Here is a 14,702-nt window from a genome sequence, read left to right as displayed (position 1 = left end):
GTGTGTGTGTGTGTGTGTGTGTGTATCACATGTTTTTGCTGAATTTGAAAATTAAGGGAGACTAAGATAGATCCATTTTGGCCTTGTTCTGGCCTCATCAGCTAGGCATACCCTCATTATTATATATATAATGAAAAGGAAGGGAGACTATATTTATAGACGCTGTGCTATTCTATGCCATTCTATGCTATGCTTATGCTTATGCTGATATATGCTTATATCAGCTGTAAGGGCCTCTTTCCAAGGATACAGGAGAAGACAGTTAATGGTTTTGAAGGTGGAAGAGGGCTCTGCACCTCAATGGCAGAGGGCTCTACACCCCAACAGCTGGAAACGGCACAGTCCCATAAGAGTTTGTGACTGTGTACAGCCATGTTCTGATAACTCCTGTGACACAGCTGGAACCTATCGTATCGGCTTTGTCATTTCATTGGATTATTTCAGCAACATGGAGAGAGGGGACCTGCTGCTTGGGTAACAGTCAATCCTCTATACTAAGTAAGTAAGTAAGTAAGTAAGTAAGTAAGTAAGTAAGTAAGTAAGTAAGTAAGTAAGTAAGTATGTATTCTGCTGGCATGTCCCAACCGCCCGTAATTACAGGGTAATTATTCCAAAAAGACACACACCACACAATAAAAGGAAAACCAAAATTTATCAACAGAAAAGCAGAAAAAACTCCCTTTTTAAATGTCAAAGGGATTTTCTGGTACACACAAGGCACAAGTTAAATGCAATCCAATTTCTCAACCAGTAACTAAGAAATAGAGTCCAATTCCAAAAGTCTAGAAATTCCACACACAGTCTTGAACAGGGAAACAACAAACCACGATCTTGACGAACTATGAATCAGATAAACTTCCACAAGGCTAAATCAGCATGCTGCTCTTTTTATCTGTAGCACTAATTACAGCAGCCCCACCCAACCACAGGTGGCCGCACTTATCTCCTGTAATAATCCTTCAGTTGTTCTCTCCTATGCATCACTCTACACATGCGTGGGTCTGTCATAAGTTCTTGTTCAGAAATCAGGGATGATAAGGATGATTGATCTCCTTCTGGGCTGTCTGCCAAACTCCCCTCTTCCCTGCCACTCACGCTTCCTTCATCAGAGGAGACTTCGTCGGGAGATTCTATCGGGAGCAAAACAGGCCTGTGGCATGTGGATGTTTCCCCCACATCCACCTCCACATTCCTTGGGGCAGGAGCTGGGCCAGAGCCAACCACAACACCATCCCCTCCCGGAAGGCCCCTCCCCTGGCTCCAGCGCAAGGGACGAGGCTTCTTTGGAAATTGTTCATGAAATGCCCGGACAAGTACGGGAGCATCAAACAGGGCAGCCTCCACCCACTAACAATTGTCAGGCTCACCCTCCACCCATTGCACAAGATATTGAAAACAATTGTCCACCCAACGGGAGTCCCGGATGGCATGGATCATGGACCCTTTACACATGGCAAGAGAGAAAGTTGAATACATTCCATATGCGATGTCTTTGATGTATCCCTGGCTTTATCCTTGGATAAAGTTCCAAATAGCACAGTCTTGGAACATGCTAGAATTTCAAGCATATATTCATTATTGAAACAGCGATGTCTTTGTTGGCTTGGGCATATTGTGAGAATGGATGGGTGGATTTCAAAAGATCTCCTGAACTTGTGCGGGGAAAGCACCCCAGAGGGAGGCCACAGCTGTGATATAAGGCTATATGCAAGAAGGATTTAAAGACCTTGGGAATGGACATTAACAGCTGGGAAATCTTGACCTTTGATCGTTCAGCTTGAAGGCTAAAGATGCAGCATGGCTTTCTCCATTTCAAGGAGACACTTATTTGGTAGGCTAGGGCAAAGAAGCAGTCCTGAAACCAGCAAAACCTGGCGGCCAGGCAGGGGACTGAATGGATCTGCCCCCAGTATGGAAGGGATCGCCACTCTCAGATTGACCTTTTTAGCCACACTTAGATGCTGTTCTAGGAACTCTTTCCAGAGCATGATTCCATAGTCTTTTGAGACTGAAGATTGCCAATGAGGAGCTTATATATTATAGCTTTTCACAACAAAATCATAACATATAAGCTAAAAACTGGGCTGTGTTTGTATAAAATTCTTACCCTTAGTCTAATATACATGCAGCCATTCATTTTTTCTAGCTATCTTATTCCATTATATATAATATGGGAAAAATTAATAAAGAGCAAAATATAAAATTGTCCTATTTATGACAGTACATATAATGTCAGTACCATGAATTTAACGCAACTTCTTACGGAGAAGATGAATTTATCTTTTGTACACTTCCCAGAGTAGAGTTTGAGTTGGTTGGCCATAAAATATATATACACAACACTAAAGCAAGATGAGAGAGGAGGGAGCAGGATTTTCTTTGAACACAATTCTCTGTAGTAATTAGCAAAGATATAGAAAATACAGCTGTTTGCACAAAATGTGCAGCCAGCTGCTTAGAAACCATCTTTCCCAAACCATTGTGATCATTTTGGTTTCATTATTATACATAATTTACATAGCATTGTTTGGGATACAACTCATCTCTTATTCATACTCCAATGAGACAGGTTACTATTTTTTTACTGCTGGAAATAGGTAAAAATAAAAGCAATGCAAGGAATCTATGTGATTGGAAAACACACGTTTAAAAATCTAAACACAGCACACTGGATTACTTGCAGGCAATAACTTGGGCTCTTTATCAAGAGATTTTATTCATTCTATAAATCTCCCCCAAATAGCGGTTCCTCGTTAGATAGCATTGGGGAAAACTGCTCCCATAGCCGTGCAGCAAATATATTAACTAAGATAGCAGGTTGGAGAAGAGATCAGTCCCGTTAGATCCAAATGGTTTTCTACCCAAACTACAAATTCACTAAACAAATACAGGTGCAAAGCAACAGCTCAGTCAGAAAGGATATATCCATAAAGCACAAAGTCTCCAAGCTCAGCTTATGAACCTCTTATGAGTACAATTCCCTCAAAAATCTATTCTTGGATTTCCCTCAAGGGTTTTCTTTCAGCAATTCAATTTAGTGCAACAAGAATCTTCTAGTTATTCCTATTGTTGGATTTTGGAAACTATTGCCAATTTACCGCCTATCATCTAGGGAATTATAACTGGACTTTGATTTGCTTTCTGCCCAGCTAGTGACAGTTCTGGCTGTTCAACCACAGCTTCCATCTGCAGAAGTAATTCACCGTATATTTTTTTAAGAGACGCAATTATGGTAAACAAGGTTATCATACATTACACCCCAGAGTAGGGTTTTGTTGCTCCTCCCTGATGAATATGCTTTACAGTAAATTTTGTTTGCCTATGTGCACTGAGAAAACTGATTTTGTTTCAATCAATGGTCAACAAATTGCACAAAATCATAACTGAAAAGGAGAAACAGCAGTGTTCACACTTGCATCAACTGTTGGCCTGTTTCCAGAGGTGGGTTCCTAACCATGCGATCTGGTGTGACAATCCAGTAGTGGCCTGCCGATTAAACAATTTTGGTGCGACGGCTCCGGTGCTGTCTTTGCTGGTCTGTGCACGCCGCCATTTTTCTTTTCTAATTTTTGGCGATTTTCTGGCTCTATGAGCATGTGCAGAAGTAAAACCGTTCCTCTGCGCATGAGCGGAAGCATGATTGCACTAGGGCAGTGTTTCCCAACCTTTTTTGAGCCGCGGCACATTATTCATATTTTCAAAATCCTGGGGAACACTGAACGGGGGGACCGGGGGGGGGGGGCGCAGGGGGCTAAAGAAAAGTTTGGACAAAAAAATATCTCTTCCTCCATTTCACTCTATTTCTCCCTTCCTCTTTCTCTCTCTTCCTTCCTTCCCTTCTTTCTCTCTCTCCATCCCTCTTTCTTTCTTCCTCTCTTTTTTGCTCTCTTTCTCTCTCCCTCCTTCCCTCCCTCTATGTCTTTCTCTCTCCCTTGCTCTCTCTCTGCCTCTCTTGCTATCTCTCTTTCATTCTCTCTCTTTCTCTCTCTTTCTCTGTCTCTCTTTCTCTGTCTCTTTCTTTCTCTCTCTATCTCTTTCTCTCTCTCTCTTTCTCTGTCTCTCTCTGTCTCTCTTGCTATCTCTTTCTCTCTCTCTTTTTCTGTCTCTCTTGCTATCTCTTTCTTTCTTTCTCTCTCTGTCTCTCTTTCTCTCTCTTGCTATCTCTCTTTCTCTCTCTTTCTGTGTCTCTTGCTATCTCTCTTTCTTTCTCGCTCTCTATCTTTCTCTCTTTCTCTGTCTCTCTCTCTGTCTCTCTTGCTATCTCTTTCTCTCTCTCTCTTTCTCTCTCTCTCTCTCTTGCTATCTCTTTCTTTCTTTTTCTCTCTCTCTCTTGCTATGTCTCTCTTTCTCTCTCTCTCGGGCGGGGGATGGGCGCTAAAGAAAAGTTTGGACAAAAAAAATATCTCTTCCTCCATTTCACTCTATTTCTCCCTCCCTCTTTCCTCCCTCCCTCTTTCCATTGTATCTCTCCCTCCCTCTTTCCTTTCTATCTCTCCCTCCCTCTTTCCTCCCTCCCTCTTTCCTTTCTGTCTATTTTCTTTCTATCTCTCCCTCCCTCTTTCATTGTATCTCTCCCTCCCTCTTTCCTCCCTCCCTCTTTCCTTTCTATCTATTTTCTTTCTATCTCTCCCTCCCTCTTTCCATTGTATCTCTCCCTCCCTCCCTCTTTCCTTTCTATCTATCTCTCCCTCCCTCTTTCCTTTCTATCTATTTTCTTTCTATCTCTCCCTCCCTCTTTCCTTTCTATCCTTCTCTCCGTCCCTCAGCGGCGGCAAAGAAGAAGGAAGGCAGGCTGCAGAGGGCACCGAGGACAAGAGCGCTCGCTCGCTCCCTCGCCCTCTGACTTCCCTCCCTCGCTGCTGAAGGGACGAGCGCGGGGATGAGCGCGCGCGCGGGCCCGTTGCAAGAAGTTTTTGTTTGTTTGTTTTTTCCTTCCCCCGGTTCACGGGAGAGAGAGAGAGAGAAAGAAAGAAAGAGCTCAGCCAGGGAAAGCGGCCTCGAGCCGAGTGCGAACTGCAGGATGCGGCAAAGGACTCCTTGCCAACCAAAAAGGGGGTGGTGAAGGCAAAGCCTGGGAGGGGGGGAAGGGAAGAGTGGGAGACCCCCAGACAGAACGGCTGAGGGGAAGGAAAGACGGAAGGAGGGAGGGATTGAGAAGCGAAGCCAGGGAGGGCTGAGAGAAAAGGGGAGCGGTGCGCGCGTGAGAGGGGGGCGGGCATTCCCGAAACGGACGGAGAAAGCCCTCTCTCGCAGCGAAAGCGCTCCCAGCCAGGAGGCTGCGAGAGAGGGCATTCTCCGTCCGTTTCGGGAAAGCCCGCCCTGGCACCGGCAGCGCCCCGCCCAGCTGGAGCTTCCCTAGGAGCTCCGCGGCACACCTGGCTGTGTCTCACGGCACACTAGTGTGCCGCGGCACACCGGTTGGGAAACGCTGCACTAGGGGACATCGCGATGTGCACCGGTAGGAAATGGTAAAAGGAACCTGTCCCTGCCTGTTTCTTTGGCAATGCAAAATTTAGTTACCATATGAACGATACTTTCATATTTGGGAAGAATATGTTCCCATAATACTTCTCCATTTTTTCTGGATATCAAAACAGTAGAGGTAATAAAAAACTACTTCTAAATATCCCTACAGAAATTACAGTATCACAACACAAGATTTATACAATAAGTTTGGATTAGCTAGAAGTTGCATTTGCTTTCTGCATATAACTGATAATTTTCTTTTCAGGGCTTACACCTGGAAATCTCTCTCTCTTTCATACATATCACAGGATATATATTCTGAGGTAAGCAATTTTATGCATAATGCAGAAGAGGAAATAAAGAAAGTAAGGAACTTTTTAAAAGATTTAAGATTTAAAAATATTGTTTGGTTTAAAACATTATTAAAATTAAATATATTGTTGACTCAACACTGTACAATATAGTTCCCATTCTTTTCTATTTTATGCTGGTAAATCATCTTGCTTTGACCCTGTCTATGTTGTTTATTTAAACATTTAAGGATCTCATATGAGCCCCATGAGTTTCTCCTTTCACTTGTTCTTCCCACTTTTTGTTCTTTTGCAACTCAATCCTTATTGAAATCTCTTTATTGAAAGTCTATCTCATTGTATAGTTGTTTGGACTAGTTGCTTATTTTGGTAATTAGCCTTACAGTTATAGAACATAGAATGATAGGGTTGGAAGCAGTGGTGGATTCAAATTCTTTAACTGTGGATGTGGCTTTGTGAGAGTGGCATGGCTTGGTGGGCGTGGCAGGGGAAGGATATCGCAAAATCTCCATTCTCTCCCCACTCCAGGGGAAGGTTACTACAAAATCCCCATTTCCTCCTGATCAGCTGGGACTCAAGGTGAGGTGCGAGGCAAGACTGGGCTTGACAAGGAGTAGAGGGGCCTGGCTGGGCGTGGCGCGGAGAGGTGAGGCGCCCCTTGATGTAAGTGACATTGAGTTGGCACACCCACCCAGTCAGTCATTAGGGCAAAGAACTGGTGGTTAAATTATTTAAATCCTACCACTGTGAGCATCCACAACTTCTGAAGGCAAATCGTTTCACTGATTAGTTGTTCTCACTGGACCTCTCTTTAATGATATCCCATTTTTGTTCCATCTCATGGTTTTACTACATAAACATCTTAATTATTCCATTCCCATTGTAATCAATGTTTTATACAACAAAGCGGGCAAAAGCATGCTTTTACGCATGATAATTTTTGCTTCTTTTAAGTATCTATCTACTGTAACAGACTGCATAGTACCCATTATATATGTGATATTATTTGTATGCCCTAAAATGTATCAAGCTATCCCCCCCCCCAAAGACACATTTAGTAAATAATCCACAAAGGCACACAAATTCGTCTATTTCCCTTATTTTTTGTCATTTAAATATAACTTGCAAAGTTTCACTTAATTTTCCCTATCAAACTCAGCGGGGTCTTCAATGCTTTCATTTCCATTTCCCTGGGCCTTTATGCCTCATATAATCTATCTAACATTTGCTGGATACAATTTGAATTCTCAGCCAAGAACACAAGATCATTTGCATATAAAAGTATATATGCATTTATGTTCCTAATCAAGACATGTCTACTGTCACTACAAGCACTCCAGATATTTATCCCTACAAACATTAAACAATTAAGTAGGTACCTTACATTCTTGACTTATTCCCTGTTCAATGCTGAATCATTCACCAAGCATTCCATTTATTATCATGCATGTTTCACTTCCATCGTATATCATTCTTACTGCATTTAGCAACCATCTTCAACTCCATACTCATGCAAAATGTTCCATAATTCAGGCCTATTCACTTTCCCAAACACATAAATTTTTCAATGACTTGCTAAAGAGCAGAAATCTGTTCCCTACACCCTCTGCCCAGCATAAAGCTGCATTGCGCTTCCCCTATTTTGCTCATTGTAAAGTCTCTCATCCTTTCAATCAGAATTCTGTCATGCACCTTTCCAAATATATGTCACCCTATTGTACAGGGGAGAAATAATGGCATTCTTGCAATCTTTACATTTAAACAAGTTGCACGAATACCCCATAAGCAAAGCATTTCCATATTTTGACATTTTTACCTCTACACCTGCAACTTCACTATTTTTCAGCCCATTCACGGCATTTATTACTTTTTTTTCATTCATTTTCTTCTTGGATACTAATATTTACAATCATTAGTTTTAATTCTACACTTCAACAAATAATATCATTTACATATAAATCTTTAAAATACTCCTTTGGGTATTTTCCCACCTATTTTATTCCACATCATTTTATCATTTTCAATTCCATTCATTTTGATGGAATTTCTTTACCAAACCCTTTTTACTTAACCGTAAAACAAATTTTATTTGCATGAAAAAACAGTATTTTCATTACCTCTTTTAATTGTTCTTTACTCTCTAAATTCTTAATACCTGTATTTTTCCTAAGCATTGAACAGTTAAGTCCTAAAAGTATTTATTCTTGAATAAACTTTATTACTTTCGGTTAAATACTTTCTGTAATATCAAATAAAATCAAAATTATAAGTCTAATGTGAAGCAAAGGCTATTATTATCCATTGAAATTCAAGCAGAGACTCTCATATTAGATTTTACCAGAGGCTTCAAGGAAGTAAAATTCTCAGATTATTGCAATACCTCTCTAAAGATTTTCATGAAAAAAATCCTCTTACAATTCTCTTATGAACCAAAAACTACCAGTATCCATAAAAATCTTACCTGATCACATAAAATTTTAAGAGAGACTTGCCCACCTAAATATTTATCTGAAAAATGGTTCCAAGCCAAAATGTTAACAGCAATATGAAGTAAAAAATAGCACTATCTATAAAAATTGAACCGGATTTTTATAATGCTCATTTTTAGCATGGACTTCAAAGAAGTCTAACTCTAATCCTAAACTGAATCTCCGCTGAAATATTTCCTCATATGCTTCTATTGGTTCAAATATTGCAACTGTCTGTTAACCAGAATGAGCAGACTGAATAATATAAAACCTGTGCTGAGATTACTGCATTACTAATTGGTTTGCTTCCAAGTCCTATTCAGAGTAATGGCTGTCAGCTTTAAAGTCCTATATGGCTTAGTTCCTAAACATCAAGAAAACTGTCAACCCTCTTGAGATTTGGTTGGTGTTTTTTTTTACTTTGCTGTGTCTGAAGAAAGGAAGGTGGAAGGTTCCAATCACAGAGGAGGTAAAGAGGTGGGGTCCAACAATGTGACTTCCCAGTGGCTGTCTGTACCCTTGGAACATCCTTCTCTCCAAGAGAAGGAATGTTCCCAACTCCCAGGCTTTCAAGGAAGCTAGAAACAACTTTTTTATTCTGCTGATCATCTAGGGCAGTGATGGTGAACCTTTTTTCCTCGGGTGCCGAAAGAGCTTGTGCGTGTGCTATTGTGCATGCACGAGTGCTCACACCCATAATTCAATGCCTAGGGAGGACAAAATCACCTTGCCCTGCCCCCTGGAGGTCCTCTGGACAGTGGAAACAGCCTGTTTCCCAACTTCTGGTGGGTCCAATAGGCTCGTGTTTCACCCTCCCCTTCTCCAAATGCTTCCCTGGATCCAGGAGAGGGAAAAAACACCCTCTCCCACCCTCCCGGAGGCTCTCTGGAAGCCAAAAACGCTCTCCCAGAGCCTCTGTGTCAGCCAAAAATCAACTGGCCAGCATACACATGCACATTGGAACCGAGCTAAGGCAACGGCTCACGTGCCAGCAGATATAGCTCCGCGTGCCGCCTGTGGCACCCGTGCCATAGGTTCACCATCAATGATCTAGGGGATGATCATGCTTGAGCTGTCTTAAATTGGTTACTTTGATTTGTTTTCATTGCATTATAAACAGTCTTGGGCCCTCTCAAAAATGGGTGTTTTATAAATGTGTGTGTGTGTGTATTTATGTGTGTAAATGTTTATTTGTTTGCAAATTGTTTTCTTTTTTTAATGGATTGTGCATTTGTATGTTTTTACTTTTTTAGAAAAGATTCATGCAAAGAAAATTTAACTGTACCTTCATTACCGGCTGGGCAAAATACTTAGCACTCCAATCACAAAACCCTGTCTGCATTGCTGCTGTCATAAAATTTTTGGGACACACAGTATCATCAGTATCATCAGTTATCTATTAAGGAGAAAAATATATGTGCTTTAGTTACAGAATATACTTGGCCTCTTTTTCAGATAAATTCAATGTATCATTAATTGCCATACTAATAAAAATACTGTTCATGAGAAACGAAGATTGCCAGATATGGTTTCAGATAGAATTTGTGACTTCCATATCATCCCCAAGGTGGTTTTTCCAAAAGGCAACTGGACATTCTTATTTTTTTTCTTTGAAAATATTCCACTTCTTGTGAAAGAAGCTTCTTCCAAGAAAGTCCAGTTGCCTTTTGGGGAAAAAAAAAACACTTTTGGAGCAACCTTGACCTGGATGAATGAAAATCTCTATAAACACAATGCCTTGTAGATACAACTCCTATGAGTATCAATTGAGAAGTTCAGAATCCCCCTGTTGCTTTGATGAAAGAGAAACAAAATCACTTTGATGGTCAAAGTATTAATTGTAACAATTTAATGTGCTTTCCTTTATGCTGCATAATATAGGAAGACTCCAATAACACTATTTCAAACTTTTCAATAGTTCATGGTTAAAACCATTGCATGTGAAAAAGTTCTTGGTTATAAAACGTCAGTGAAAGTTTACGGAAATCTAAAAGTAATAGATAGGTTAAAGAAAAATGCAAGAAGAAATAAAACAGGAAACAAAGCCCTAACTGAGGAATAGAAATGCTACTCAGGTGCATGTTGAAAACAACAAAGATAACCTTCTCACCTGATCTGGGCCTTTGTCAAACATTTTCCTTGTCCTGGGAAACTGGTGGGAGTGGGGAGTGTACTGCGGTCCCACGTTGCCAGCATTGGCAGGTCTTACGGATGAGATGTCCCGATTGACAGACTGCTTTGTCACATCATTGGTCAAACTAGAACTGCTGGTACTGGCAGTTGGAGGTGACCCTCTAATAATAGGAAATGAAAATAAAGAGTGAAAATATGGATTGCAATTCATGGTTTTTCCTAATGCAAGGCAAAAACTTAACCTGCGGTAGAGTTGAGTTTTTCTTTAGCAACTCACACTCAACCTCTTTCCTTTAGTTGCCATGTTGTTCATTCGTATGGGTGTGCTTGAGTCTGTTTTTGTCTCCAGACAACTGCCTAGACTAGTTCCTACAATTTTCTTGGCATGATTTCAGAAGTGAATTGTTACAAAGGTTGCTTTGTAAGGCTGAGATACAGAATGACACCAAATCATTTTGTGCCTAAGGTGGAACTAGAACTCACCGTTTCCTGGTTTCCAGCCTAGCCTAATTGTTTTACCTTAACCTCTATTTTTCTAGATAATAGTATTTTTAAGCTATACAGTGTTCCCTCGATTTTCGCGGGTTCAAACTTCGCGAAAAGTCTATACCACGGTTTTTCAAAAATATAAATTAAAAAATACTTCGCGGGTTTTCCCCCTATACAGTAGTCCCTCACCTATCGCTGGTGTTACGTTCCAGACCTGGCCGCGATAGGTGAAATCCGCGATGGGGAATTTATCGACTGATAGTACTTATTTAAGTATTTATATTGTAATTGTTTGGTAAGTTTTCATTGTTTTAAGTGTTTATAAACCCTTCCCACACAGTATTTATTTTAGATACAGTATTTAAATACAGTATTTACAATTTTAGATATTTTTTTTTTTTGAAAAACCTGCCGATCGAGTTCGGCGGGCTGTTTAAATCTGCTGATCGACTTCCTCAGAAACCCGCGATGAAGTGAAGCCGCAGTAGGTGAAGCGCGGTATAGCGAGGGACTACTGTACCACCGTTTTCCCCACCTGATGACGTCATATGTCATCGCCAAACTTTCGTCTGCCTTTAATAAATATTTTTTTTAATAAACTTTAATAAATAAACATGGTGTGTAATCATCTGAATGGTTGCTAAGGGAATGGAAAATTGCAATTTAGGGGTTTAAAGTGTTAAGGGAAGGCTTGTGATACTGTTCATAGCCCAAAATAGTGTATTTACTTCCGCATCTCTACTTCGCGGAAATTCAACTTTCGCGGGTAGTCTCAGAACGCATCCCCCGCGAAAAGCGAGGGAACACTGTACTCCCATCCCCTAGCCTTTGCCTTCCTCTCTTACTTATATTTGCCCCAATAAAATTATAGTATGAATATACTAATAGGTGTTTTTCTAGTTTTCAGTATGATGTTTGGAACAAAAAAGCCTCTTAATTTTTTCCCCAACACAGGATGAACCTGTATTCTATAAACACAGGATGAACCTGTCTTCTGTATTCTATAAAGCCTGAAGGTTCAGTGCATAATGCAAGTGGCTCCCAATGTATCTGTCATTTTTAAAAGTATTATATGATAAAGATGTTTCTGGCACAAAGATCAATTTCTTTCCATCCTGAATCTAAAACTGAGTCATAAGCAATGTTGTTTAGGTTTCCTTTGACTAAAAGCTTTAGTACTAATGGGGAATGAATCAGAGTTAATTCAGAAGGACACTTGAGGTGTTGCAGTCTTCATTGCAAATGCTACATTAGAGGGACATTAGATAGGAAAAGAAAAAGTATGCTTAAAGGCTCTCACAGGAAAAAAAAGATCGTAAATAGACAAGTAGTTCCATATAAGTTTGCACAAAGAATGGTGCCTCTACAATATACACCTTTTAAATTTGGATATGGCACAGAATCAAACATATAGGCAACTTACCCTACTTGATGTATGTGCATGCCTTTGTTAGTAGGACTGGCTGGGGCAGAATGCGTGACAGAGGATGTGTCAAGGATGCGCTGAGGGCGGGCATTTACAGTTGCCTAGGAAACAAAAAATTAACAAGTGAGAGAAACAGATGCCAACCTCTGTTCGGTATGATTTTCACATTTGGAAATAAAGGGAAGTAGAGTCACTCTCCAGCACTAGTATTGTTATACTACTGCCTGTCCATCAAAGAAGAATCGAGGTCAGTGATGGCAAACCTTTTTTTCCTTGGGTGCTGAAAGATTGTGCGTGTGCACAATCGTGCATGCGCGAGTGCCCACACCTATAATTCAATGCCCCGGGAGGGTGAAAACAGCTTCCTCCATCCCCCCGGAGGTCCTCTGGAGGCCGGAAATGGCCTGTTTCACAACTTCTGGTGGGCTCAGTAGGATCGTGTTACTCCCTCCCCAGGCCCCAAAGATTTCCCTGGAGCTGGAGGAAGGTAAAAAAGCCCTCCCCCATCTCCCCTAGAGGCTCTCTGGAAGCCAAAAACGCCCTCCCAGAGCCTCTGTGTGAGCCAAAAATCAACTGGCCAGCACACATATGCATGTTGGAGCTTTAGCTAGGGCAATGGCTCAGATACCAGCAGATATGGCTCCGCGTGCCACCTGTGGCACCCGTGCCATAGGTTCGCCACCACTGATCTAGGTCATACATCTACCCTCCTTTAATATAATAGGTTCATTAGTCTCTATACCATGGTGTCCTAGAGGTGGAGCTTTTTCGTCACAAACAGGAGGCTGTGAGTTTGATCTTAGGTAGAGGCAGATATTTCTATCTCTGGGCACAATGAGAATATATCTACTGAAACAATCTCTGCATTTGCGACAGGAGGGGCATCTGGCCAGTAAACACGAAGCTCCATTCAGTTGCCTGACTTCACCCCGCAAGGGATTACAGGGTCTTTAAAAGAAGATGATTAGTCTCTATACCAGAGTGGGCGAACCTTTTTTTGCTCAGGTGGCAAAAGGGTGTGTGCGTGCGTGTTAGCGCACGCTCCTGTATCTACACCCATAATGCAATGCCCCCCACACACATGTGCGTACACAACTCTCTACTGTTGCCCCCCCCCCCCAGTGTGCACACAGGCCTCAATGAAGCCTCCGGACTTCCATTGGGCTGTTTTTTGCCCTCCCCAAGCTTCAGGAAAGCCTCTGGAGCCTGTGGATGACGAAAAACAGGCCCAATGGGCCTACAGGAAGTTCAGAAATGAACTTCCGTTAGGGCCATTTTTCACCACCCAAGGCTACAGAGGTTTTCCTGAAGCATGGAGAGAGTGAAAACAGCCCCCCCCTCCAGAAGGCTGAAAATCAGCTGGCCAGTATGCACATGCGCACTGGAGCTGACATAGGGCAATGCCTCACATGCTCACAGATCAGTGGTGTGTTCCTACTGGTGCGCTAGGTGACTCTGTACTGGTAGTGTCCGCCAGATTGCACAATTTGTGTGCGACTGCTCCGGTGCTGTTCCGTCAAGCAGCACTGTCTTTTTTTCTGAATTGTTGCGGGTTTTTTGCTTCTGTGCATGCTATTTAACTTAATACACTATGATAAAAATTTCAACATCTGGCCTTGTTGCCTAAACCCAAGAACCTTCACATATCAACTTTTTTTCCAGAAGGAAGAATAATTCACAAACAGATGAAGTAGAGTAAATAATACTTTAACAATAGAATAATCTGTCAAGGCCCATAGGATCAAACATTCCCAGCGTGCTTGGGGGGTGAAATGTTACTTTATGATTCAAAACCAGGGTCCTTTACTTGAACTTCTCTTGAAATGTTCGGTTAGTGTGTTACATTAGCTTCTGGTGCAATAAATAAAATGGAGCAACAAAATAAACACAACACTTCCTACAGTTCCCCAAAGACATAAGGATGAACCTCATTTGCCATTTCTTGAGATTCTGAGCAAAGGGAGAAGGAACAGAAAGAGAAGGCGTACAGCTGTGAAGTTTCTAATGGAGGAGAGACCTTCACTTATAGGAATCCATCAAATCAAAAGAGACTGTTGATGGCTATTAAGATCTCAGCAGTTGTATTAAAAAAGGTGTAAAAAGTAATCAACAGGACACTTGGGAACCTGCAGAAATAAATAGCATAAACAGGAGACAATGTTCCAAGAGTATCTGCATTTGCTCTTTACACCCAGTGCTGCCGAGGACACCCAAACAGCTTCAGCATTTATGGAACAGAGCACTTATTATTTCTCCTCAAGCATTCACCTGGCTGCATGGGCCTTGAAAATGGCTTGTTTCGTTTGACATCTCCACTAGATGATTTTTAAAAAAGCACTATGCCATCAAGAAAGAAAGGGCTGCCTCTCCCCCCCACTCAAAGTATGTTGTGGCCTTCAGAGGATGAAT

General features: G+C 41.5%; 1 protein-coding gene across 2 annotated transcripts in view; it reads right to left on the bottom strand.

Moving 5' to 3' along the window:
- RPTOR (regulatory associated protein of MTOR complex 1) overlaps nucleotides 1-14,702 on the bottom strand; it is a 494,232-nt gene that overhangs the window by 98,425 nt on the left and 381,105 nt on the right. For both annotated transcript variants that reach the window (XM_070740207.1, XM_070740208.1), the window contains exons 22-24: nucleotides 12,291-12,394; nucleotides 10,356-10,539; nucleotides 9,531-9,641 (exon numbers count right to left, since the gene is read on the bottom strand). In XM_070740207.1, coding sequence (XP_070596308.1) covers nucleotides 9,531-9,641; nucleotides 10,356-10,539; nucleotides 12,291-12,394 — 399 coding nt within the window. The remainder of the gene's footprint in view (nucleotides 1-9,530; nucleotides 9,642-10,355; nucleotides 10,540-12,290; nucleotides 12,395-14,702) is intronic.

Source organism: Erythrolamprus reginae, chromosome 2, assembly GCF_031021105.1.
Source record: "Erythrolamprus reginae isolate rEryReg1 chromosome 2, rEryReg1.hap1, whole genome shotgun sequence".
In the NCBI taxonomy this organism is placed as follows: domain Eukaryota; kingdom Metazoa; phylum Chordata; class Lepidosauria; order Squamata; family Dipsadidae; genus Erythrolamprus; species Erythrolamprus reginae.
The sequence above is the reverse complement of the archived record's forward strand: the minus strand, read 5'-3'. Positions and strand labels throughout refer to the sequence as shown.